The sequence below is a fragment of the Salmo salar genome, chromosome ssa13, assembly GCF_905237065.1.
Source record: "Salmo salar chromosome ssa13, Ssal_v3.1, whole genome shotgun sequence".
In the NCBI taxonomy this organism is placed as follows: Eukaryota; Metazoa; Chordata; class Actinopteri; order Salmoniformes; family Salmonidae; genus Salmo; species Salmo salar.
Genome location: NC_059454.1, coordinates 35562442 through 35590071, shown reverse-complemented (window position 1 = coordinate 35590071; position 27630 = coordinate 35562442). Strand labels below are relative to the sequence as shown.

Here is a 27630-nt window from a genome sequence, read left to right as displayed (position 1 = left end):
GCTATAAAGTGTTTGTTTTTTACAAACATTGGAGTTAAACAAGCTTATATTTTGGGTTCTCGTGGAGTGTGACAGTTGAACTAAGCTCATGAGGCATTTATAAGTTATATTCTTCAAGAATCAATGGGTATATATCATTCATTTATGAGTCCAAAAACTGACTTAGCAACTAAGGATTCTAGCTTAAAGTAAACAATTTCTGCCAAGCAGACCTGTTCTAACATGGCATTCAAAAACATATATTATGTGAACATGTAACAAGAAACTGCTGAACTGTTTTAGGAAAAAGGTATTTATTTTCTTATTTACAAGAATGGTTTGGACATTTGATCAAAATAAGGAACTTTGGTTGGGAAGAGGGAAAGATTGGGAGTGGTCAAGGTTTCACTTTCTGGGGAACATTGGCTGGGTTTGACCTTGTGTCCGTCCATTTCTAGTAGTTCTACAATCCAGAGCAGACAATGAGCGAGGGGAAACAGGTTGGGAAAAACGGTCACACACAGTGGATCACTGATGGATGGAAATCTGGGTCACTTTCTGCTCTTGTGAGAGCAAGTGGGCACAGTTGTGTATCAAGACGGGGCCTGTATGCAGTTCCAAGGGAGATGGGGAGAGGATGGGAGGCTGCTTTTCAGCCTTGCCTACCCCAAGGACCGCCATGTTTGCGACGGCAGGATCCCAGCAGAGTCTCCAGAGCCATCTTCACAAATGCCTGGAAATTATTGCTTCTCTCCCTTCGGCTGTCCTGCGAGGGGACGGAACACAGAAATAGACAGAGGCCATGCTTCTCACATAACAATGGGTGTGATAGCCAAGTGTAATTAATTTGGTCCAGCTCTCCAATCATTTTGAGAGCAAGGACTGGATTGAGTTCACTTAAACTTAGAAAATGAAACATGAGGCTGTTAAGTTCTACGGGATCGGTGACCCCCCCCCGCACGGGACGGTTGAGCTAATGTGCGCTAATGTGATTAGCATGAGGTTGTAAGTAACAAGAACATTTCCCAGGTCATAGACATATCTGATATGGGCAGAAAGCTTAAATTCTTGTTAATCTAACTGCACTGTCCAATTTACAGTAGCTATTACAGTGAAAGAATACCATGCTATTGTTTGAAGAGAGTGCACAGTTATGAATTTGAAAATGTATCAATAAACCAATTAGGCACATTTAGGCAGACTTGATACTACATTTTGAACAGAAATGCAATGGTTCATTAGACCAGTCTAAAGCTTTGCTCATACACTGCTGCCATCTAGTTGCCAAAATCTAAATTGCACCTAAACTGGAATAATACATTATGGCCTTTCTCTATTTCATAGATGAAAAAAAAGCATGATTTTTTTCTTTGTATTATCTTTTACCAGATCTAATGTGTTATATTCTCCTACATTAATTTCACATTTCCACAAACTTCAAAGTGTTTTCAAATGGTATCAAGAATATGCATATCCTTGCTTCAGGTCCTGAGCTAGATTTGGGTATGTCATTTTAGGCGACAATTGAAAAAAAGGGTCCAATCCTTAAGAGGTTTTAAAGACCATGATCCTCCTACCCTCGGTCCTAGATTAGTCTAATGCTTACCTCCTTGCTTTTTGTTATCATCTCCTTTCTGATCAGCTTTCTTCGGTTGCTCCTTAGGACTCTGAGGTTGCTGTGGAGATTAAATGGGGGGGGGGGGGATTAAATTTAGAGAAACTCAAACTTGAATGTTTAACTTACAATGAATGAGGACTATGTACTGGTTTCTTGTTCTTACCTTGGTAGCTGATTTCTTGTCAGATTTGTTACCTGCAAATTATGAAAGAATGTTGATGTATTATTCTTTAGAATAACTGTCCCCTTCATGATGATCCAGGTAAGAAGAGGGTGCATTTTCTTTTCGATTTTGCAATAATGTTCATATAGTCAAGTCAATTTATGACTGTAGGGGAGACTTAGGGAATTTAACACGTTTTATCTTTGACTTTATTACTGAGTCTAATTGATCTAGATGGATAGTCCCAAATTCATCATTTAGCTTTTGACAGTTCATGAATAAAATAAAACACAAATATAGCACTGGCCTAAATTCACTACATTATACACTGCCTTGAGAAAAGCCTTTATATATAATAATGTATTCTCTATAAAATAATAATAATATGCTATAGCCTAATACAAATATATAGGCTACATGAAAGCATAAAAACTACTTTAGAAATACCTTTTGTTCCGGGCATTTTGGCTGTGCTCCAAAGTCTGTGTGTAATTTAGAAAACTCAGTGCTTATGTGGCGTCCAAATCGCTCATTTATGGCTCCAGCACCTGAATGCTCCCTTCACCGGGGCCCCTTCGGGAAAGAGCGCAGGGAAAAAGCAAAGAGCCCCGTCAGCCGCGCGAGAGGCACACTGTCCTGCGGGCCTTTGCTGAGCTCAGGCGAAACGTCTGAGCGCGCGACCCAAACTCATAATCCCACCATTGTTTGGACGATGAGCTGTGTCATTGTCCTCAATTTCAACAACAATAAATCGTTTTTGTCATATGCTATTGTTTTAGGCATACTGGCCTACATAGAGATAATATTATGTATATGTATTATTTATGTTTTTGCTTTGGAAGCACTTTTAGATTGTTATGAAAAGCGCTGAAGTCTAATAAAAAGCATGAGCCGGAACACAACCAGATAAATTACTTTGTGTAGAGGTGCTGACTAACGGTGAATAAACTGTAAGCTATAAAAATAAATTCATGACATTCTATATATAAACTCCCAGTAAATTATTAGGTAAACCACCAATGTCTCTGCATCACTGCCTTCTTCAGTGTAATGTCATGAATGCTTGAACCAGGTTATATAGACAAACAGTGCAATTAGTGCCAACAATGTCAATAGTGAGGGTTGTGCCATAATTATTAAGTTGATGAGTATTAATTGAGGGAAACTGTTAAAAGACAATAGTTTACAGCAAGTTGAGTATACTAGGCTAGTATCATCATATGGCAACATAACTAGATATTTTACATAATATTAGCATCAACATACATACATTTAATTGTTTCCAATTTCATTTCAATTTTTGGTTACATGTAATCTTTTGGCTCAACCATAATGCATAATAAGCATCATCAAAAGGGGGGACAAAAACTGATAAACTGTAGAAATAATATATTCATTTATCAGACTTATTGATAAAAAAAGGAGAACTGTTCATAAGAAGGGCCTGAGATCAAAGTCAATATTCAGACCACTAGGGGTCAATGTTTTTTTTTATCCAGCAGGCCTCCCCCTGTAGTATTAGGATCTCGATGCTACCTCCTCTCCTTGGTAGAGTAACATGCTCAATACCTGTTTTTTGAGGGAGGAGATGGTTAGCTTAAACAAAGTGAGCTGTTACTGAATAGTCAGTGTTCTTACATCTGATTGCGCTGCGGTGTTCAGCTATGCGTTGTTTTAATTGTCTTTTCGTTTGTCCTACGTAGGCTTTCACACATGAACAGGTGATGAGATAGATTACTCCCTTTGTCTTGCATGAGATGATACTCCTAACAGGGAGTTTTTTTTTACCTGTATGTGGGTGTCTGAAGAAGGATGTTTTTGGTAGACCATACAGGTTTGTACTCAGGGTGTGGTGTGTTGGCCTTGGCCAACTCTCCTGCTATCTCTCTCAGAATGACCTTCTTGATCCTAATCAGTCAGGTTTCAAGACTGGGCATTCAACTGAGACTGCTCTTCTCTGTGTCACGGAGGCTCTCCGCACTGCTAAAGCTAACTCTCTCTCCTCTGCTCTCATCCTTCTAGACCTATCTGCTGCCTTTGATACTGTGAACCATCAGATCCTCCTCTCCACCCTCTCCGAGTTGGGCATCTCCGGCGCGGCCCACGCTTGGATTGCGTCCTACCTGACAGGTCGCTCCTACCAGGTGGCGTGGCGAGAATCTGTCTCCGCACCATGCGCTCTCACCACTGGTGTCCCCCAGGGCTCTGTTCTAGGCCCTCTCCTATTCTCGCTATACACCAAGTCACTTGGCTCTGTCATATCCTCACATGGTCTCTCCTATCATTGCTATGCAGACGACACACAATTAATCTTCTCCTTTCCCCCTTCTGATAACCAGGCGGCGAATCGCATCTCTGCATGTCTGTCAGACATATCAGTGTGGATGACGGATCACCAGCTCAAGCTGAACCTCGGCAAGACGGAGCTGCTCTTCCTCCCGGGGAAGGACTGCCCGTTCCATGATCTCGCCATCACGGTTGACAACTCCCTTGTGTCCTCCTCCCAGAGTGCTAAGAACCTTGGCGTGATCCTGGACAACACCCTGTCGTTCTCCACTAACATCAAGGCGGTGACCCGATCCTGTAGGTTCATGCTCTACAACATTCGCAGAGTACGACCCTGCCTCACACAGGAAGCGGCGCAGGTCCTAATCCAGGCACTTGTCATCTCCCGTCTGGATTACTGCAACTCGCTGTTGGCTGGGCTCCCTGCCTGTGCCATTAAACCCCTACAACTCATCCAGAACGCCGCAGCCCGTCTGGTGTTCAACCTTCCCAAGTTCTCTCATGTCACCCCGCTCCTCCGCTCTCTCCACTGGCTTCCAGTTGAAGCTCGCATCCGCTACAAGACCATGGTGATTGCCTACGGAGCTGTGAAGGGAACGGCACCTCCATACCTTCAGGCTCTGATCAGGCCCTACACCCAAACAAGGGCACTGCGTTCATCCACCTCTGGCCTGCTGGCCCCCCTACCTCTGAGGAAGCACAGTTCCCGCTCAGCCCAGTCAAAACTGTTCGCTGCTCAGGCACCCCAATGGTGGAACAAGCTCCCTCACAACGCCAGGACAGCGGAGTCAATCACCACCTTCCGGAGTCACCTGAAACCCCACCTCTTTAAGGAATACCTAGGATAGGATAAAGTAATCCTTCCCCCCCCCCCCCCTTAAAAGATTTAGATGCACTATTGTAAAGTGGTTGTTCCACTGGATATCATAAGGTGAATGCACCAATTTGTAAGTCGCTCTGGATAAGAGCGTCTGCTAAATGACTTAAATGTAAATGTAAATGTAAATGTGTGTTGCGGTCAAGGTCTCCACCTAGTGATGAAATATAGAAGTAGAACCAGTAAAAAACTATTGGAAAACTGGGCAAGCTTTTATCAACTACAGTAGGTGTAATTGATATACAACCATTACTATATAATATATGTTGAATATGTTGGGTATTGGAAAATAAACAGAGCTAAGCAAAACTTGGGATAACAACAAAAAACGCTTAGGCATTTCTTTGGGAAATGCCCTAATTGCCATGGTTTCCTGGTTTATTAAAGACTGTACGAACTCTGCGTTACATATATTTTGGCGTACAGACGTATTATTTGATTTGTAAATCATATTGATTGCGTTTAAACAACGCTACGTCAGCCATATGTTTTACAAGTCAGCGTAGCTGCGCAAGTGGGCAGGATCAATGGTGTCACATAATTTGACACTGACAGCGAAACGCTAAGGAAGGAAGGTGAGCTGTCTGAGGTTTTCTTTATATGTTGAATGTCATTTTTTTTATGGAAAAGGACGTAGTTTAAATTGCTTTTGAAGAAAAACAAAATCAGTCCGCTAAGTAGCATTTGAGGACAGAGGCGTCTAGTTATCATCAGACATGGCTAGCAAGCAACTGTAGCTAGCCCCATATTTGACTAAAGGAGCCTAACATTAACTTACTCCTTAGTACAGGGACCTTACATGTTCTTGTTAAAGGGCAAATTGGCTTTGGAAGCAAAAACAACCAAAATCTTTATCTAAACGTAAATTGATTCTCAATTGCGGTACGGTTCTAGAAACATAACCCTCTACTTTCATATCACATTAAAAAAAATCACAAATGCAAAAGACACACTTACTGTACAGTGTTTTTCAGTGACAACACATTTGTGGTGTCTGTCTAACCTTTACACACAGGTGTTCTGAGACGCAGATAACGAATTAGCACAGGTAGTCCACTCTTTCATCTTTATAAGCGCTCAAACATGGAAATATGGCCATGTGGGAACCCTAACCCTATAAAGGTGTGTATCAATTTAACCTTTTTGTTTTTTGAAAATGATTTCATGCTGATATGAAAGATAAGGTCCTTATGCTTCAAAAACTTAAGGCAAGCAATGCATGTTAATGTTCAGACCAATCGTTACGGCTCTAGTCTTAACAAAACTTCCCCCTGCAGAAGACCCCTTCTTCAATGACTTACACTACATGACCAAAAGTGTGGACAGCTGTTCGTCGATTATCTCATTCCAAAATCATGGGCATTAATATGGAGTTGGTCCCACCTTTTCTGCTATAACAGCCTTCACTCTTCAGGGAAGGCTTTCCACTAGATGTTTGAATATTGCTGCGGGGACTTGCTTCCATTCAGCCACAAGAGCATTAGTGAGGCACTGATGTTTGGCCATATACCTGGCTCACAGTCAGCGTTCCAATTCATCCCAAAGGTGTTTGAGGTCAGGGCTCTGTGCAGGCCAGTCAAGTTCTTCCACGCCGATCTCTACAAACCATTTCTGTATGGACCTCACTTTGTGCATTGGGGCATTGTCATGCTGAAACAGGGAAGGGCCTTCCCTAAACCGTTGCCACAAACAGTTGGAAGCACAGAATCGTCTAGATCTAGAATGTAATTGTATGCTGTAGCGTTAAGATTTCCCTTCTCTGCAACTAAGGGGCCTAGCCCGAACCCTGAAAAATAGCCCCAGAACATTACGCCTTCTACACCAAACTTGGCACTATGCATTGAGGCAGGTAGCATTCTCCTGGCATCCATCAAGTCCAGACTTGTCTGTTGGACTGTTAGATGGTAAAGCATGATTCATCACTCCAGCGAATGCGTTTCCACTGCTCCAGAGTCCAATGGCAGCGAGCTTTACACCACTCCAGCCAACGCTTGGCATTACGCATTTGTGTAACAGTTTAGCTTCTGTTCCTCTCTTCGCCCCTACCTGGGCTCGAACCAGGGACCCTCTGCACACATCGACAACAGCCACCCTCGAAGCATCGTTACCCATCGCTCCACAAAAGCCGCAGCCCTTGCAGAGTAAGGGGAACAACTACTTCAAGGTCTGAGCGAGTGACGTCACCGATTGAAACGCTATTAGCGCGCACCACCGCTAACCATTTCACATCGGTTACACTCACCCCCCTTTTGACCTCCTCCTTTTCCGCAGCAACCAGTGATCCGGGTCACAGCACCAATGTAACAGTGTAGCTTCCTTCCCTCTCCTCGCCCCTACCTGAGCTCAAACCAGGGAGCCTCTGCACACATTGACAACAGCCACCTTCGAAGCATCGTTACCCATCGCTCAACAAAAGCCACAGCCCTTGCTGAGCAAGGGGAACAACTACTTCAAGATCTCAGAGCGAGTGACTTCACCGATTGAAACGCTAATAGCACGCACCACCGCTAACTAGCTAGCCATTTCACCTCCGTTACACATGGTGATCTTAGGCTTGTGTGCAGCTGCTCGGCCATGTTGAATGTTACTTAGCTCTTCAGTAAGGCCATTCTACTTCCAATGTTTGTCTTTGGAGATTGCAAGGCTGTGTGCTCGATTTTTATACACCTGTAAGCAATGGGTGTGTCTGAAATAGCCGAATCCACTAAATTGAAGGGGTGTCCACATACTTTTGTATATGTAATGGAACTGAGTCATGGTCAAGGGCTAGCATAGCTGTTTTCACATAGTATAAGCACTTTGAAGCCGACGTTCGTGAGCAGTCTCATAGACTAACTGGGTCGGTTAGCAAGTTTGTTTTGTGGCATCTACATAAAACATTTCGGCACCGTTTCTGTCTTTTGTCATTGATATTCTATGACTAACAATGTAGCTGTTATAATAGGGCAACCCTTTAATGTCAAGAAGTCAATCGCTGGATTGTGTCTGTTTCTACCTGTCCTGTTATGACAGAGCAGCTACCATCTGGAACACAAATTACATTACACTGTGCCCAATGCTGGCTTTCTTTGCCGTTGTAGCTAGATCCCGTGATCAATGCCGCTGTGGCGAGATCCCGTGATCAATGCCGCTGTGGCGAGATCCCATGATCAATGCCGCTGTGGCGAGATCCCATGATCAATGCCGCTGTGGCGAGATCCCGTGATCAATGCCGCTGTGGCGAGATCCCGTGATCAATGCCGTTGTGGCGAGATCCCGTGATCAATGCCGCTGTGGCGAGATCCTCTAATGCCGATCTAGCTGGCAGTGTTCTGTACCACACACTCTGGACTCTGGAGGCTAAATTGAATTAGCCTTCATGTAGCTTACTCCCCTACCATTCTCTAATTAGCTGTGCTGTTTATGTGTTTATAGGGATCTGCCCTGGCCGTGGCGTCCTCTCTACCTTGAATGTTTGTGGAATGGCTGCAGTTTGGCAGCAGGTGTTGGCAGTGGACGCAAGGTAAGTCTTTAATTTAATGAACGGGTGGCACGGCATGGCCTCAGAGTACTGATACAAACAAGTCTACTGATACAAATCTTGCATGGATTGCTGTCTAGGGATAGCCTGGTTAAACCAGACTGACCTCTGCTGAAACAATGGTGAGCGCAGTCGTTAGTCTGGTTAAACCAGGCTAGCCAAGGGCCTTGATTGTAGTAAAACTGCTGTCAGCATGTTTGTATTAGTGAATAGTATACCTAATACTTATACATCAGTCCTCAGTTCAAGCAAAATGATCTAAAGAGAGGTACAAAGTGAGAAATTACCATTCAAAGATCCTACTGTTGCTAATAACTGTTGTCTGTCTCTCTCTTACTACCCCCTTCCCATGATCCCTTCACAGATACAACGCTTACCGCACACCTACGTTCCCACAGTTCCGCACGCAATACATCCGCCGGCGCAGCCAGCTGCTCAGGGAGAACGCCAAGTGTGGCTTTGAGCCAGCGCTGCGCAGGCGTTACGTGAGGCTGCGCAGCCAGCTGCTGGGCTTGCGCTACGGACCCCTGTCTGAACAGAGCAGCTTCAGGGCCAGCAGTGTGCGCAGCTCCCGCACCACACTGGACCGCATGGAGGTTAGACTGAGAGAAGGGCAGAGGGAGAGCGAGACAGACAGAAAGAGAATACTGTCAATAAGTAGTTTGAACAGTCAAGATTAGACTGAGATGAGATGCCGACAAGGTAAATTGAGATGGAGGGAGAAAGACAAACGTAGGCAGTCTCGGTTGATGTAGGCAGGTTGAGAAAATGATTGTTTTTATAAGGCCTTAAGGTAAGTCTCTCACTACTTGCACTCACTCCATTTGGTCTGCTTGCTCTTTCTCCCACCCTCTTTCTTGACAGGACTTTGAGGAGGACCCCCGTGCTCAGGGGCCTCGTGGTCACCGTCGATCGGTGAGCAGAGGCTCCTACCAGTTACAGGCCCAGATGAACAGGGCAGTCTACGATGAGAGGTAACCCCAGCCACTCCTGACTGACCCCATTCATCCTTTAGTCTCTTTTCTTTTGAAACACTGCATTGTTTCATCATTATAAGCACAGCATTTCAATGAGTCATGGTCCAATGTGAAATACACTGCTCAAAAAAATAAAGGGAACACTTAAACAACACAATGTAACTCCAAGTCAATCACACTTCTGTGAAATCAAACTGTCCACTTAGGAAGCAACACTGATTGACAATACATTTCACATGCTGTTGTGCAAATGGAATAGACAACAGGTGGAAATTATAGGCAATTAGCAAGACACCTCCAATAAAGGAGTGGTTCTGCAGGTGGGGACCACAGACCATTTCTCAGTTCCTATGCTTCCTGGCTGATGTTTTGGTCACTTTTGAATGCTGCCGGTGCTTTCACTCTAGTGGTAGCATGAGACGGAGTCTACAACCCACACAAGTGGCTCAGGTAGTGCAGCTCATCCAGGATGGCACATCAATGCGAGCTGTGGCAAGAAGGTTTGCTGTGTCTGTCAGCGTAGTGTCCAGAGCATGGAGGCGCTACCAGGAGACAGGCCAGTACATCAGGAGACGTGGAGGAGGCCGTAGGAGGGCAACAACCCAGCAGTAGGACCGCTACCTCCGCCTTTGTGCAAGGAGGAGCAGGAGGAGCACTGCCAGAGCCCTGCAAAATGACCTCCAGCAGGCCACAAATGTGTATGTGTCTGCTCAAACGGTCAGAAACAGACTCCATGAGGGTGGTATGAGGGCCCGATGTCCACAGGTGGGGGTTGTGCTTACAGCCCAACACCGTGCAGGACGTTTGGCATTTGCCAGAGATCACCAAGATTGGCAAATTCGCCACTGGCGCCCTGTGCTCTTCACAGATGAAAGCAGGTTCACACTGAGCACGTGACAGAGTCTGGAGACGCCGTGGAGAACGTTCTGCTGCCTGCAACATCCTCCAGCATGACCGGTTTGGCGGTGGGTCAGTCATGGTGTGGGGTGGCATTTCTTTGGGGGGCCGCACAGCCCTCCATGTGCTCGCCAGATGTAGCCTGACTGCCATTAGGTACCGAGATGAGATCCTCAGACCCCTTGTGAGACCATATGCTGGTGCGGTTGGCCCTGGGTTCCGCCTAATGCAAGACAATGCTAGACCTCATGTGGCTGGAGTGTGTCAGCAGTTCCTGCAAGAGGAAGGCATTGATGCTATGGACTGGCCCGCCCGTTCCCCAGACCTGAATCCAATTGAGCACATCTGGGACATCATGTCTCGCTCCATCCACCAACGCCACGTTGCACCACAGACTGTCCAGGAGTTGGCGGATGCTTTAGTCCAGGTCTGGGAGGAGATCCCTCAGGAGACCATCCGCCACCTCATCAGGAGCATGCCCAGGCGTTGTAGGGAGGTCATACAGGCACGTGGAGGCCACACACACTACTGAGCCTCATTTTGACTTGTTTTAAGGACATTACATCAAAGTTGGATCAGCCTGTAGTGTGGTTTTCCACTTTAATTTTGAGTGTGACTCCAAATCCAGACCTCCATGGGTTGATAAATTGGATTTCCATTGATTATTTTTGTGTGATTTTGTTGTCAGCACATTCAACTATGTAAAGAAAAAAGTATTTAATAAGATTATTTCTTTCATTCAGATCTAGGATGTGTTATTTTAGTGTTCCCTTTATTTTTTTGAGCAGTATATATTATTCTTCCTGATTGGAAATGTTGATTTGTTTGTGCCTACAGGCCCTCAGGTGCCTTGGTGCCAACCTCTGTGGCAGAGGCTAGCCGTGCCATGGCCGGGGACACCACTCTGAGCGAGAACTATGCTTTTGCTGGCATGCACCACATATTTGACCAACACGTGGACGCTGCAGGTGAGTGGAAATGACAGTATGTGATGGAAAGATATCAATGCAGTTACCGACATATTTCTGTGTCTTATTTTCATGTTTTGTTGGGTTCCCTCTTCTCCTCTAGTTCCACGGCTGCAGTTTGCTAACGATGACAAGCACCTCCTAGCCTGCTGCTCATTGGACAGCACCCTGTCCATCATGACCCTGTTCTCGTCCCCGCCCAGTGTGAAGGTGATTCTGAAGGGTCACGCAGGTCCCGTCACCGACTTCGCTTGGTCCCTTAGCAACGACGTCATCGTGTCGACGTCAAAGGACGGGACGCTGCGTATTTGGAACACGGAGGATGGGAGGTGTATCCGTGAGGTCAGAGACCCTGAAGCCAGCGAACTGCTCTGCTGCACCTTCCAGCCCATGAACAACAACCTCACAGTGGTGAGTCATAGTAAAAGCGTTGTCTCTACAATGGCCAAACTCTCTTCCTTACGGCTTCCCTGACCTTCACCAATGCTCCCCCTGACCCCCTGACCTCTGTTCTGTCCTCCAGGTGGGGAACAGTAAGCAACTCCTGCAGGTGGTAAACATCTCCACAGGGAAGAAGGTGAAGGGAGGTTCTAGTAAGCTGACAGGACGGGTGTTGTCGATGTCCTTTGATGCCCCTGGGAGGATCCTGTGGGCCGGGGACGACAGGGGCAGCATATTCTCCTTCCTGTTTGACATGGCCACAGGTAGACTGAGGAAAAACCTCCCTGCTTGTTATGAATAATTAGTATGAATTAATTTTATTTATAAAGCACTTTATCAAAAACCCAAAGTACTAGGCCACAAACATAGGAAAGTGTTGTGTGTGTTTAACAACTCTGAATTTCAATCCACAGGGAAGCTGACCAAAGCCAAGCGGCTGGTTGTGAGTGAGGGCAGTTCCATCTGCAGCATCTCTGCCCGCTCCTGGATCAGCAGAGAGGCCCGAGACCCATCCCTGCTTATCAATGCCTGTGTCAACAAACTGCTACTCTACAGGTCACACACACACAGAGAGGCTCCATTAGTTATAATACAAACACTTAAAAATTAATTTAACTGTCGTAGTTTCATTAACTGCTGCATTTTGCATTGGAACGTGTATGTAATATCAGTGATACGTACTTGTATGCTATCGCATAAACAAGGAAGGCGTGATCCACTCTGTGCACTGCATGCTGAGTTGAGTTTGACTGGTTCTGTGACCCTCTCATCTTTACAGGGTGGTGGATAATGAAGGTACTCTGCAGCTGAAGACAAGCTTCCCCATCAAGCACGGGTCCCAGCCCCTCCACAGCATCTTCTGCCCTCTCATGTCGTTCAGACAGGGTGCCTGTGTTGGTATGAGCCTCAGTCACACTTCCTTACTCTCTGGTATAGATATTATAAACAAAAGTGCACCACACTTAGGAACATCAATTGTGTACTGGTTGTCAGTACATCAACTCACTGAAGCCAAAGATGAAAACATTCATAGGTCATAACATTCAGTTATAACATAGTTATAGCATAGGACCGTTCACACCAGTGTTCTCTCTCACTTGTCCCTCTTTCCTGATTTTCTCCTCTTTTTCCTCCCCCTTTTCTCCTATCTTTATTACAGTGACTGGCAGTGAGGATGCCTGTGTTTACTTCTTCGATGTGGAGCGCAACACTAAGGCCATAGTCAACAAGCTGCAGGGTCACGGTGGCCCAGTGCTGGACGTCAGCTTCAACTGTGACGAGAGTTTACTGGCCTCTGCTGATTCCACAGGCATGGTCATCATCTGGAGGCGGGAGCAGAAGTGATCAACCAATCACATACTCTACTGTCCAACCATATGCCAATATAACTTTACTTCTAGAATGTTAAATACAGTACAAGATTAAATGAACACTGACAATGTGCAATGAGGTAGTCAAGGAATATCTGTGTTGTCTAGGAGGTTTTAGTGGAGTTTTTAGGTTTTCAACATGGAAAGGAGAGCACTGCTTCTCACTGGAGGACCTGAGAGGCTTGCATGAGTCAAGATTAGGACACCTTGGTATAGAGTAGTAATGACGCAGAATAAGGAAATATTCTAATTGACAGACTTATTTATTCCTAATAAGTTCTGCATTTGCCTTCAAGCGTTTCCCATGTTTATTGTTTGACTTTGATGTGTCAATAACCCATCATAGAACTCAGTATTGACAATTCAGAATAACTACTGCATCAATAAAGACTGATCAAAATGATGAGACCATAAAAAAAATTGTGAGTGTTTGTATTTGCATTAGCCTGTGTTTGTCATTGAAGTCTTGCTGGTTGCAAATTACTATAATATATTTATGATATGCACATACTGAATAAAATAACCACTGTACATCACAGAGTTGCTTGTTTTGTTGAATTGCTAGTGTTTATTACAATGTAGCCATGTGTAAAATGTTTTTGTTTTCCACGCTTGAGCTACAGTAGAAGTCTATTGGTCATTGGGGCGTTCAATCTAAAATCGGATCCACCCAACCATTGGCTAACGTGAGCTCCTTGGATTCTGGCGGTGAAGTAAAGATGGCAGAATATTTAAAAGGTAAGGTCCCAAATTCTAAATAACAGGTTGGATTTGGTTTACTTTCCGTCTGCAATAACAGCTGTGCTGTGATAAGCACGCATTTTTAAATATAATATATCATTAAGTTGATTAGCAACATGGTGATGCAAAACAGTTTATGATATATTTGAAGTTAGCCTAGCTAGCTTGTAGCTAGTTAGCTGCACCTTGTTTGATTTTCATTAAACAGTAATGAATATAACTACCACCGCATTTAAATAGTTAGAAAAATAGCTATGCACATACAGATTGAAAACATAACTAAATGGAGTCGTAATGATAGTTCCTGATCGGAGCGAGCCATGTGTTGCTCTTTGTGTAACTGGCTTGTAACTCACTGCAGTGCCAAGTTGTATGTAAAGTGACAACGAGCCAGTTGGAGACACTCTGTCGTCAAGAAGGGATTGTGTGATTGGATCTGGGGGTCAACAAGAGACAAACGCACGACTTCGAAGTGTAGTACCCGTGTGACTACAAGAGGACACTTGTTCCTGGAAGGAAGAGAGCCAATCCAACGGGAGTACCGAAGGTTAGAACAAATTCTAACTATCAGTGATGGGAAAAGTACCCAATTGTCAGACTTGAGTAAAAGTAAAGATACCTTAATAGATAATGACTCAAGTAAAAGTGAAAGTCACCTAGTAAAATACTACTTGAGAAAGTCAAAAAGTATTTGGGTTGAAATATACTTAAGTATCAAAAGTAAATGTAATTGCTCAAATATACTTAAGTATTAAAAGTAAAATTATATATAATTTCAAATTTGTTATATTAAGCAAACCAGATGGCACGATTTTAATATAGAAATATATATATATATATATATATATATATATATATATATATGTATATATTACACACGGATAGCCAAGGAGCACACTCCCAACACTCAGACATCATTTACAAACAAACCATTTGTGTTTAGTGAGTCTGCCAGATCAGAGGCAGTAGGGATGACCAGGGATGTTCTCTTGATACGTGTGTGAATTTGACAATTTTCCTGATCTGCTAAGCATTCAAAATGTAACAAGTACTTTTGGGTATCAGGGAAATGTATGGAGTAAAAAGTATATTATTTTCTTTAGGAATGTAGTAGAGTAAAAGTTGTCAAAAATATAAATAGTAAAGTACAGTTACCTCAAAAAACGACTTAAGTAGTACTTTAAAGTATTTTTATTTATATACTTTACACAACTGCTAGCTATGTATGGTTTGATTTTGGTAGCTGGAGATTATATTGATCCAGCTTTAATTGATGTAATTTACAGTGCTGGTAATGTCTGACTGCCACTGAAAGCATCCATCTGTAATTGAGAGAGAACCTCTTCCCTGTTCCTACCTCTCCGGCCTGTATATGTATGTGTGTCTTCCAGAGGGGTTGGGATAAAGTAGAAGTCACATTTCCGTTGGACCTTGTGTACAATTGGCCAAATAAAGTGATCTTAGGAGATGTCTAGTTTGTCATAGGGGCACCAGAGTTCAGTCTGACTCCTTGTCAGCGGCTGTTTTTTTCCTAAGAGAGGGAGTTCTACCTGGTTAAATGGAAGGGTTACCCAGATCACATGAACACCTGGGAGCTGAGAAAAAACTTCAGGTGTGTGGAGCTCCTACGTCAGTTCTGGGACGATGTCTTCCTGGAGCTGCAGAGACAGAAAAAGACTGTAGTCCCCAACCGGTTTGAACCAGAGCTGTCCTCTTACCTGGAGCAGAGAGCCAGGCAGAGGCAGACCCTGCAGAGGTGGGAGGCCCAGATCAACAGTGTCGGGGGCCTCAAACACATCCTGGTCCTAAACCGTGTGGACCTGGAGGGCCCTCCAAAGAACTTTACCTACATCAACGGATAAGGTGTGCAAGGGCTCGTGTTTCACCAGTACTTTGTATCCAATACATGTTTCAACTGTAGGGATGCTGCCCTCTTTATCACTGTTACGAACCGGTTCAGAGTTCGCAACAAAAGGGAGACAACGTGGAGACAAGGAATATCAAAATATATATTTATTAACTAAAGTAACTAAACAAAATGAACAATTAACAATGGTGTGTGTAATCAGTAGTGTGAGTGTTTTGCATGCATGAATGTAATAATGCAGGGTGTTGAAAGGTGCCAAAGCAAATAAGCAAATAACCAAAAAGCCACAAAACTACACAACAGACATCAACCAAGGTGTCTGCGTGGAGAAAGTCTCCCCAATGACTGTGGAAGAGGTCTATTTATCCTGGGACACACCCGGGCCCAGGTGTTTCCCATGTAGCTGACGACCTTCCCAACTCCGCCCACCGGCATCCTAATAAGGAAACAAGAGCAAAGAGAGAGAATACGGCAGACAAAGTGGGAGGGTCGTCACAATCACTCAGTCTAATATGTAGCAATACAGTACAAATATAAATATGTAGAATGAAATCAAAGATTTTCTCTCCTAGGTGGGTGAGGGCATTTCGGTGACAACGGTGGCAGTGGGGTGCGAGTGCACCAGCTGTTTGGAGAACCCTGTGGGCGGTTGCTGCCCAGGAGTATCGGGCCATGGCTTTTCCTACAACGAGTATGGGCGGGTGAAGGTTAAGCCTGGGGAGCCCATGTATGAGTGCAACCAGAAGTGTCGCTGTGGACCAGACTGCCCCAACAGAGTGGTACAGGAAAGGATCCAGCATACGTGCGCACCTCTGAGCATATCAAAATGCATTCCTTCGTCATGGAGTATGTCGGAGAGGTAAGAAAAACAACTTGGATTAAAGAGATTATTTGGTGCACAGTTTATAATATCACTGGCAGCTGTCACAGTTGACAATCAAACAACATACTACTAGTGGTTTTCATTATCTCATGCAGCACTGTGTGTATCCTGGCTGTATTACACTGTATGGTTGTTCTCTGTTGTGATTGGCTGTGTTGTGTTCCATCCAGATCATCACTACAGAGGAGGCAGAGAGGCGGGGTCAGGTCTATGACAGTGTTAGTGTTCATTTCCTCGTTTCCTTATCAATCAGTTACTCATTGGTGAAATTAGCATTATGACAATATCTTTAATTAAATAATTCAAAAACCTTTATTAATGCAATTGCAGACAGAAGTTGACAAACAGGAACATAGCATGAATGTTGCTGAGTAAGTTCTGCATCCAACAAAAGGTCTCCAGTTGTTTTATTAAACCCTAAGTCACGCCCTGGTGATGTCACTGCCTACATCATCATCCTCTACTCCTGGGACCAGAACCAGCCTACAAAGCTGTAGAAACAGGGCCTTTATTGTTAGCTAAACACTTAGCAGTAAATGTCCCCTTCCCCCAAAGTTGATTTATTGTGGAATGTTTACCTAGTCTTATCTCCTTCAGTCCCCTGCAGAGTTCTGTCTAAGTCACACATTTCTAAGAAGGGCCTCTTTATAATGAGGCAGAAGAAGAGAGAGAGAACTAAAATACAAATGTAGAACAATACTAAACTTCTACAATGAATATATATTGTTAATCAGTAGTCTAAAACCCTATAAATGTAAGGAGGGAGGGGTCTTTTAACCCCTCCCCTTCTATTAATAAAACATAAGCATAATCCATTTTTTTCTAATACATCAAACACTTTGGTACAACCCTTTTCATGACCCCTAGGTGAACCCAACAACAGACAGGGAGCAACGTACCTGTTTGACCTGGACTATGTTGAGGATGAGTACACTGTTGACGCTGCTCGCTATGGAAACGTCTCTGACTTCGTCAGCTGTGGGGGAAGTGGGGGGACGCACTGGTTTGGGGTCAATTTCAATTCAGTTAAATACTTACTGAATTGAAAGGGAATTGACCCCCAACCCTGTTACTGATACTTACCAAATAATTCCACATTTGAGAACACTTAATCATTAGACCTATCCTTTTCTGACCTCTGTCCCAAAGTGCAACCCGACCCTGCAGGTGTACAATGTAATGTATTCATAGTCAACCAGGATGAGAAACTACCACGCCTGACTTTCTTCTCAAACCGTGGTATCAGCGCTGGGGAGCAGCTCACCTTCGACTACAATATGCAGAGTAGGTTTCATCTGATATATATCCACAGATCACAAGATCGCTGAAATAAAAGATATGGAAATACAGTTTACAATTTACATTTTTGAGAGCATACAAAATGGAACATTAATGAATATGTCTGAATAGAGCTGGTGGTAAGGTTAATGTAAGATTCAAAATCCATTTAGGTTGTAGATATGGGATATCTTTAAACGGGTTGCTTTGGGCGTCCAGAGTGGTGCAGCAGTCTAAGGCACTGCATCACAGTGTTAGAGGCGTTACTACAGACCCGGGTTTATTCCCAGGCTGTGCCACAAACGTCCATGGCCGGGAGTCCCATAGGGCGGTGCACAATTGGCCCAGCATCGTCCAGGTTCGGGGAGGGTTTGGCCGGGGGGGATTACTTGGCTCATCGCGCTCTAGCGACTCCTTGTGGCGGGCCGGACGCCTGCAGGATGACCCCGGTCGCTAGTTGAACGATGTTTCCTCCGACACATTGGTGTGGCTGGCTTCCGGGTTAAGCTGGCGGTGTTAAGGAGTGAGGTTAGGCATGTTTCGGATAACGCATGACTCCACCTTCGCTTCTCCCGAGCCCATTGGGGAGTTGCAGCGATAAGACAAGATAGAAATTGGGGAGGGGAGGGGTTGATCCAATAGATGTGGAGAGAACTAAGATCACCTAAAAAGGCCCACATGTCTGGATCACCTAAAAAGGCCTACATGTCTGGATCACCTAAAAAGGCCCACATGTCTGGATCACCTAAAAAGGCCCACATGTCTGGATCACCTAAAAAGCGTGTGCGCATAGAGTGCAAGTGTGAGAAGGACAATTGCAGGGGGTACTTGTTTTAGGGGTGCGACAAAGACTAATAATAAACTTGATTTTGTTCCAGTAGTGCCATCATGACAATTAAACTTTATTTCTGGTATTTTAAATGGACAATGTAAATATTTGGTGTGTTTTAATATTCAACCCTATTTCATCAAACACTATTCATTCGGTTTGGGACGTTGTTTAATTTGTTTGTAACCTGTTTGCAGTTTTTCTTAGAGTTATTTGGTTTTAGTATACAACACTAGAATCAAATTGTGTGCCATATTTAAATAACATAAAACACTGTCTCCCATGAGTGTACAGCGCCTTGCAAAAGTATTCATCCCCCTTGGCGTTGTCCCTATTTTGTTGCATTACAACCTGTAATTTAAATGGATTTTTATTTTTATTTCTTGTAATGGACATACACAAAATAGTCCAAATTGGTGAAGTGAAATTCGAAAAAATAACAAACGGAAAAGTGGTATTCACCTCTTTTGCTATGAAGCCCCTAAATAAGATCTGGTGCAACCAATTACCTTCAGAAGTCACATAATTAGTTAGATTGCACACAGGTGGACTTTATTTAAGTGTCACATGATCTGTCACAAGATCTCAGTATATATACACCTGTTCTGAAAGGCCCCAGAGTCTACAACACCACTAAGCAAGGGGCACCACCAAGCAAGCGGCACCATGAAGACCAAGGACCTCTCCAAACAGGTCAGGGACAAAGTTGTGGAGAAGTACAGATCAGGTTTGGGTTATAAAAGAATATTGGAAACTTTAAACATCCCACGGCGCACCATTAAATCCATTATTAAAAAATTGAAAGAATATGGCACCACAACAAACCTGCCAAGAAAGGGCTGCCCACCAAAATTCACAGACCAGGCAAGGAGGGCATTAATCAGAGAGGCAACAAAGAGACTTAAGACAACCCTGAAGGAGCTGCGGAGATTGGAGTATCTGTCCATAGAACCACTTTAAGCCGTACACTTCACAGAGCTGGGCTTTACGGAAGAGTGGCCAGAAAAAAAAACATTTCTTAAAGAAAGAAATAAGCAAACATGTTTGGTGTTCACCAAAAGGCATGTGGGAGACTCCCTATGTCTGGCGCAAACCCAACACATCTCACCACCATGCTTCACTGTGGGGATGTTTTTCATCGGCAGCAACTGGGGAAACTGGTCAGAATTGAAGGAATAATGGATGGCTCTAAATACAGGGAAATTCTTGAGGGAAACCCGTTTCAGTCTTCCAGAGATTTGAGACTGGGAAGGAGGTTCACCTTCCAGCAGGACAATGACACTAAGCATACTGCTAAAGCAACACTTGAGTGGTTTAAAGGGGAAACATTTAAATGTCTTGGAATGGCCTAGTCAAAGCCCAGACCTCAATCCAATTGAGAATCTATGGTATGACTTAAAGATTGCTGTACACCAGCGGAACCCATCCAACTTGAAAGAGCTGGAACAGTTTGCCTTGAAGAATGGGCAAAAATCCCAGTGGCTAGATGTGCCAAGCTTATAGAGACATATCCCAAGAGACTTGCAGCTGTAATTGCTGCAAAAGGTGGTTCTACAAAGCATTGACTTTGGGGGGCGAATAGTTATGCACGCTCAAGTTTTCTGTTTTTTAGTCCTATTGTTTGTTTCACCAAAAATATTTTGCATCTTCGAAGTGGTAGGCATGTTGTGTAAATCAAATGATACAACCCCCCCCCCCCCAAAAAAAAAATCTATTTAATTCGATTAAGGCAACAAAATAGGAAAAATGTCAAGGGAGTGAATACTTTCACAAGCCACTGTAAACTTTTCATTTTATGTAATTGTCTGCTGTACAATTTGTCTGTACAAAACTGGCATGTGTGAAAGTTGAAAGGTGTGTTTTTAATATGTATGAAAATGCAGACTTCCATGACTTTTTGGATTAGGAGCCGTTGATTAGTGATGGGGGTGGATCGATAGTTCCATATTGGGATATTATTTTTGCCAATATAAATCGTATCGTTCTGACAATATTGCAATATTATTTTTTGCTCTAGTTGACTGTACCTGCACCAAAATGCCAGCAGTTTCCCATCATAGCTTGTTCTCCATCTTCTTTTTAGATCGGGAGCTAAAATGTTTTCAGCACTTTTATTTCCATGACTGATCAAAACTCGTTTTGCAATAAAATCACATCAAATTGCAATACATATAGAATCGTAAAAATGTCAATACATATCGTATTGGCACCTAAGTGTATCGTATCGTGAGGTCCCTGGCAATTCCCACCCCTACTGTTGACAGAGACATTTTAAAGAGCTTTCTTGTGACTGCAATTCAATAGGCTGGTTAAAACCATGAATTACACAGTTGTAGGACTGTCATTCATGTGTGAAGCCTCACATTCATTGTTGGATGGAGCTACTGTCCCCTCATAGAGGTTGCGCTGGGTTGTTTAAGTCAGACTGATCTTATGTCATTTGACCAGGGGCCGTAATCCATATGTATCACCCGTCTCAGAGTAGGAGTGCTGATTTAGGATCAGTTTTGCCTTTTAGATCACAATTAATAGGGGGGGACCTGATCTTAGATCAGCACTTCTACTCTGAGATACTTTGTACATACTGCCCCAGACTTTCCCTACAGGATGTCATTCAGTGGCCAAAGCTAAACTGTATATTGAGCATTACTAGGTCATCTTGGTCCAAATCTTTCTGTAACTAAAACATGCCTTTTTCTTACGAATGTACAACTGGCAAAATAAATGAATATTTTATTATACCAACTGCATGTTGAGCTCAATTTGTGTTGTGTTTCTCAAATTGCTAAGAATATGGATCCCGTAGCAACTGACATCAGCAGCCAGATCAAAATGCATCAAAAGTAGACTTTATTGGTGAGTGGGGGAAAAAAACAATCCCTTTAAATACTGTACAACAGGATATCTTAGAAAACAATGCCAGACCCCTCTAATATTTTTAAACCCCATTTCACTTCTCAGTTGGTTTTTCAATGTCAAAACATTTGCAAACTTCAGTCTGGGAACCATTAAAAAAATGTTGGAAAGCATGCTACTTTGTTGCTCTCTGCCTTTAGAAAGTGTTGTCTTTGAACATGTGAATGTTCAGACATATTTAAGTCAAATCATTAGCACTGAATTCCAAACATTACTCTTGTTTAAATTAGTGAATGTCATTATATTTGTATGATTATTTGGAATATAGAAGGCACAAACTTGTGCCCAGGTTATATTGGTTGTTCCCTGATGGTTAAAGAAAATAAAAAAATCATATGGGTCCTATTACAATTCACATGATATTCCTTCCAATCTAGATTCATTATCCATTTGCAGCTGATGATAACCTATGCTTTGCTTTTTTGGTGACAGTTGCAATCCCCTCCATTGAACTAGAGAAAATCACTGTTAATAGTTTTTAAATTTTCAGCCATATAAATGAGAATCTATGGATAATGTTAATTACCAAGTATTACTACAAACCTGCTTCTCATACTGCATGTACACACGATATGTACATTACATATGAAACAAAGTCATAATTCATTTGCAAAAATAGTAGCATCTGATAAACATTATCTTTACAAAAAAAAGTCAGATAGGCATTTCAGTATAATACAAATGAAACACACCGATCCCACCACCATCACTCGATGCAGTAGAGCAGGGCGTCATACTCATTTTGGCCCAGGGGCCCGCATTCGGTCTTCAACGAGGTACAGAGGGCCGCATTCGGTCTTCAACGAGGTACAGAGGGCCGCATTCGGTCTTCAACGAGGTACAGAGGGCCGCACTGAAAATTGTTTATATTTCCTCTGCGTCAAAATAGTCTATCCATATTATTATTATTTTTTTCGATGCTCCCTGACTGTCTAGCTTTCATTTCGGTGATTATCAGTGAGCTGGACCCAGTCAAGAAACTGTATGAATGTAGGTCCATTATCATTTCTACACAGTTTCGATATGGTTTTAGTCATTTTAAAGTATATTGAGTTTGTTTCCCCCCCAAAAAATGTTTTTCTAAAAAGACATTGTACATTGGAATTGGATTGGAACCCCCCCCCCCACGGGCCGTATGTTTGACACCCCTGCAGTAGTGCATCATGTGATGGTGAACACCAACAGCTCATGGCGGTGCAGCTGTTGGTGTTGTCTAGTCCTGCTGTAGGTGGGCAGGTGGGCCCTCAGCACTTTCCTCAAGTCCTCATTGAGAAGGAGGCAGATGATAGGGTTGACCCCTGCCTGGGCGAAGCTCATCCACACTGTGATGGAGAGGTACCTGTGTGGGATGGAGCAGGACTTGACAAACACCCTCCAGAAGCAGGCCATTATGTAGGGAGCCCAGAGCACCAAGAAGAGCAGGGTGACGATGTAAAACATCCTGCCCAGCCTCCTTTCCGTCCTCACCTCCTCCATGCCCATCAGACGCCGGTGCTGCTGGTTGTGCAAAGTCTGCCTGATGCCAAGCAGGGTGGGGGGCATTGGGCCCCGGCCGAAGCCTGCGATCCAGTTGGCCGCTGCCTGGCCCGTGGCTCCTGGTCCATGAAAGGTCCAGTTTTGGCTGATGGCCGGCACTAGCTGGACAGGCTTCATCTTGCGGTGCTTGTATTCAAACAGCAGGAGTTTGGCGTAGAACCCGTGAGTGGCCAGGACCACGACGGCCAGCATGAGCATGAAGCCCAGAGTGTCATTGGTCTTAAGGTAGCGGTGCTCGAAAATGCACTGGTCCTCGTCTTGGATGAACTTGTACGTCCCCACGTCAAAGACGGGTGGCGATGCCATGGCGATGGCCAGAGTCCACACCATGCAGATGATGGCAGCGCAGGTCCAGACTGTCATGCGCTTGGTGTAAAAACGGTGATGGGCAATGGCCAGGTAGCGAGTCACAGCCACACAGAACAGCATGAAGGCAGCGTGAAAACAGAAGAGCACAGCCAGGAAGGCCACCACCTTGCAGCTGAAGGTGCTGTAGGTCCACGCGGAGCTGTTGTGGACAGACACCAGGACGAAGGGGAAGCAGGCAGCAGAGCGGACAACATCAGCCAGGCACAGGTCCAGCAGGAAGAAGTAGGGGGCCTTGTGGAGGGCCCGGTCTCGGAGGACCAGCAGAGACACCAGCAGGTTGCCCACCAGGCTAACACAGAGGATCAGGCCCAGGAACACCAGCTTGATGTAGGCGGACACAGCTGCAGCCGAGATTCCTTCACTGCTGCTGGTGCTGATGCTGCTGGCCCTCTGTGAAGCCAACACTGCCAGCAGGCTGCCTGGTCCATCAATGCCAAAGATCTGGGTCTGGTTAGACATGCCTCCAGCTCTGTGATTCTAGGGGCGGGGTGCTAGGGTGATTCTACCCCTTCTCTCTCTCCGACCGACGCCACTCTTCCGCCTCAGGCAGCCCTCCTCTCGTCCGCCCTGGTGGATGTCTCTGTCCCACTCTTACAGGGAGCTGTGAGGATCGTTTCTACATAACAGCCTCATTTGTCCTTTCTCCATTACATTCAGCACCTGTGAACAACGAAACAGGCATAATAAGACAGTGCATTAACACTCACTCCAGGAGGGCACATTTATCCATTTACCAGAGAGCAATCATCTGCAAAACAGGCCGTCTTATATGTTTCTCAGAATGATTCAGATGCATAAAAACAACAAAGAAAATAAAAACATGGCTTCTTAGAAGCGTGTGTTGGGCAACAGTGAAGATATCTCCGCCTTACTGTCTTTCTATGGCTGGGATCAGATCAGCAGTTCTCCAGCATGCCAGCTCCTTGGCTCTCTCAGTAATTACCTTGCCCGTTGCTAAGATACAACAGCTCACATACTTTGTGCAAGTGTGGGTGTTTGAGTGCATGCATGGGGATGTATAGGGGATGGAGCAGAGCAGAGCACAACCAAGCAGATCAAATAAAATAGACAGCATTAGCTTCCAAGTAATTCACATTCTAAATGTGAAAATAGTGTTTGTGCCAAAAAATGTACTCCAAATTGATCATGTGATTAAAAGGACTCTGTAAATGGAAATCAAGTTATCATTATAGCTGAACAAAGGAGTTGGGAGGCAGATGCGGGTTTCTGAGTGTGTCTGAGAGTGAGTGATTCACCTGTTGACTTCAAAGAATATAAATTATTCCTAATATTTGAATACACAGGCCTCCCAGTGGACGTCTTAACATAATAATAATATAACAAGGAAATGTCTACATAGCATGCAGGGAATTTTCTACACATTAGAATACCCTGACTCAAGCATGTTTCAACTTAATTGTATAAGGAGCAAGTACTATAAAGAAATGTAACTGACTAGGCTACGGGAATTCATTGTTGTGCCCAGCGAGCAAATATTCAGCACAATGGACAGCGCCACATCAGCGCGAAGTAAAACAAAGGATTGGTCGCAGATTTCAGCACCACTGTCACTGTACAGCGCCGTGCCCAGGAAACTCATGATAACAACGCACCTGTTCTTGGGGCTGGGCCTGCATGGAGGCACTAAATACATTGAAGATTATTGCAATACTGCACTCATCACAATTAAGACTGTGTAGATGCATGTCGTCTTAATCACAGGCCTTGGCTACTAATGACAAGCTTTGATAAGAAACATTTCTGCATGAACACACATCACTTCATTGACTCTTGACCAGTTTTAAGTAATGCCCTGTGAACATCCAACACGGGAAAGAGATATAAGGTGCATCGTCATGTCACATTTAGATTATTTGCTTCATATACAGAAATAACTTACCTTCGATTTCTGGGATACAGTGTTGGAGAAGCTACAATGTTTCACACCGGAAGAAAATGAAGAAATGAAGCTACACTAAAGCTACCGTTAAGAAAAATGTCGTTGACTGAACTAAATAAAGTTACTTTGAAAAAGTAGTTCATGACCGCCAAACTACAAAAAAATCTATATCTAAATCTGAAATGTCATAGACTACAAATTGCAAGACAGATCACTCTGGAGTCAGATGTTAACAGGATGTGTGATTTAGCCTGTTACACACCAAAACTGTTTTCAGTGAGAATTAGGCAGGTCTAATGCTGAAAAAGAAAGTCAATTATTGCCTACTTCACCCATATTTTCTTGTTTTTATTGCAAAAAATGTAGTGTGTAGTTCCAGTAGTTAGCTGCACCGCTACATGGCAAAAAATACTACTGAAAACACTACCGAGATTTGTATTTAGTTCAACTACCACCAAGTTACTGCAAAATGTAGTTAAATTAGTTGAATTACATGTAGGCGTTAGTTCACCACTCCCCAACACTGCTAGGACATGTAAAGATGCTGGAATCCTCCTTCATAGAAGCGTCACTGACATTGTATGAACACATTCTCCAGTCAATATTGAAACCACCACACTCAAGATAGGCTATGTCTGTCCTCTCTGAGCGATTACACAATTGGGTTGGGCCACAGGTAGCATAACGTTTACTGGCCCTTTAGCATAAGTTTCACACAGACACAGACCAAAGGATGTGTCCAATTTTCGTTTCCATAATTTCATGTCATTTGCACTATCATCGGGTAGGCTATTGTTGCGTCAGGTCCGAGGTAAATAGAGTCTAAAGACAATTTAGGAGAGGTAACAGTAACAGCACGTAGGCTAACCTCTATAGCCTGCCATACAATCTTCCTCTATATCGTCACATCCAAATCTTAGATTTTCATACCCATAAACGTAAATTGTAATATCGAGTTTCCCTCGACTAACGTTTTGACGCCCCTTGACGCATAACTACAGTCTTCAAAATAACCTCGATGAATCTCTATTTTCATGATGTAGAAGCAAACGCTGTGCATTTATTTACCCAGTAATTTGCAGCCAGTCTGTGTTGTTGTCCGGTGAAGGTCCACATTGCATGTGTCTGCCTGGCGGACGGTGGGAGCGCATTTGATTTGTCATAGGCTATTGAAAATGACAAAAATGTACATTTATATCGCATGTCTAGTCGACAAAACGTACGGTCAAAATAAAAACGTTTGGATGTTTAAATGCATGATTTTAAAGTAATCCCAATTAAATGGCTGCGTCTGCCTTCGTGGATGCTGTTCGCCTGTTCGCGGGGTTCATCAGTTCTATTGCACTCGCTACCCTTGCTCCTTTTACATAGCCTCGTTATTGTTATTTTATGGTGTTACTATTTCCTTTTTATTTAGCAAATATCTTTATTACTTTTAACTGTGCATTGTTGGGAATGGGCTCGTAAGTAAGCATTTCACGGTAAAGTCAACACCTGTTGTATTCGGCGAATGTGACCAATACATTTGAATTTGATTTGAATCACCTATCGGAATCATAATAATCTTTATTTGCCAAGAAGCCATATTTGCATGTACCAGGAATTCCCTCTATATGTAAAAGGTCAAATGTCATGACGTCGGAATGGCAATGCACTGTGACCTTAAACAACCTGGTCTCTATTCTGTACTTAAATTAGAGACACACCATTTAGTATGATATGTTATATTTCGTATGGTATGTATTCATTTGTGATTACAATTCGTATGATATGTTAAGTATTGCAATTTGTACAATACCGTGAAACTTATATTAATAATAGCCTTGGCATTCATTTGCTTCAATCACTGAACACAACAGGTGCTTATTAGAAACAAGCTTCTGTTTGAGCCAGGCGTCTATTTCCCGTATATTTCCTAATTGAGCCAGGCGTCTGTACTCCCGAAGTTGTTGACTGTTGTGCTTGCCCGTTAGCTAGCAGTTCTCAGCTTTTAGCAACCAATGGCTAGCAGTTTCCTACTGACAATAAAAACAGATGATTGTCCAATTTTTTTTGAGTCATTGCTGAATTATTTAATGTAACAAATCAAACATTAAACCTTGAACAATTCATTTAGACCTGGCGTTTATTTGAAACTGTTTTTTATTTGTTGAAATGTGTGCAGTTGCCTAGCTATTAAAATGGAGACATGTTATTTAAGTTTACGGTATGTTAC

The 27630-nt window shown here is 43.5% G+C and overlaps 3 protein-coding genes and 1 long non-coding RNA gene across 8 annotated transcripts; 2 read left to right on the top strand and 2 right to left on the bottom strand.

The window, feature by feature from the left end:
- Positions 1-274: 274 nt before the first annotated feature.
- On the bottom strand, positions 275-5896 carry LOC106567243 (uncharacterized). Of its 2 annotated transcripts, XR_001320022.2 has the most exons (5): positions 5881-5896; positions 2208-2333; positions 1761-1792; positions 1586-1655; positions 275-745 (listed from the first exon to the last, which is right to left on the bottom strand). It is a non-coding gene; the product is annotated as an uncharacterized lncRNA (long non-coding RNA). The 2 variants fall into 2 exon arrangements; XR_006758565.1 differs by lacking the exon at positions 5881-5896 and having other exon boundaries at positions 2208-2370.
- LOC106567242 (WD repeat-containing protein 13) lies at positions 5404-13632 on the top strand. 2 transcript variants are annotated; one of them, XM_014136301.2, is made up of 10 exons: positions 5404-5498; positions 8338-8425; positions 8808-9039; positions 9308-9417; positions 11155-11285; positions 11389-11696; positions 11809-11989; positions 12140-12281; positions 12505-12623; positions 12886-13632. In XM_014136301.2, the coding sequence occupies exons 2-10, from the start codon at positions 8385-8387 to the stop codon at positions 13068-13070; spliced, it is 1449 nt and encodes a 482-aa protein (XP_013991776.1). In that variant the 5' UTR covers positions 5404-5498; positions 8338-8384; the 3' UTR covers positions 13071-13632. The 2 variants fall into 2 exon arrangements, with proteins under 2 accessions (XP_013991776.1, XP_013991777.1); XM_014136302.2 differs by lacking the exon at positions 5404-5498 and adding an exon at positions 5927-6045.
- A 1740-nt stretch (positions 13633-15372) lies between these two features.
- LOC106567313 (histone-lysine N-methyltransferase SUV39H1) lies at positions 15373-17014 on the top strand (the record flags this gene model as incomplete). Its single annotated transcript, XM_045693202.1, is given in 4 exon segments — positions 15373-15702; positions 16277-16502; positions 16505-16563; positions 16758-17014. Coding segments are annotated over 4 exon segments (726 nt in total), but the record flags the coding sequence as incomplete, so codon positions are not given.
- On the bottom strand, positions 16987-26911 carry LOC106567244 (probable G-protein coupled receptor 173). 3 transcript variants are annotated; one of them, XR_006758564.1, is made up of 6 exons: positions 26484-26910; positions 23078-24175; positions 17852-17911; positions 17487-17563; positions 17166-17230; positions 16987-17078 (listed from the first exon to the last, which is right to left on the bottom strand). XR_006758564.1 is itself a non-coding variant. In XM_014136303.2 (4 exons), the coding sequence occupies exons 2-3, from the start codon at positions 23972-23974 to the stop codon at positions 17879-17881; spliced, it is 930 nt and encodes a 309-aa protein (XP_013991778.2). In that variant the 5' UTR covers positions 23975-24175; positions 26484-26911; the 3' UTR covers positions 17496-17587; positions 17852-17878. The 3 variants fall into 3 exon arrangements, 2 of the variants coding, with proteins under 2 accessions (XP_013991778.2, XP_013991779.2); XM_014136303.2 differs by lacking the exons at positions 16987-17078; positions 17166-17230 and having other exon boundaries at positions 17496-17587; positions 26484-26911; XM_014136304.2 differs by lacking the exons at positions 16987-17078; positions 17166-17230; positions 26484-26910 and adding an exon at positions 25416-26472 and having other exon boundaries at positions 17496-17587.
- Positions 26912-27630: the final 719 nt, after the last annotated feature.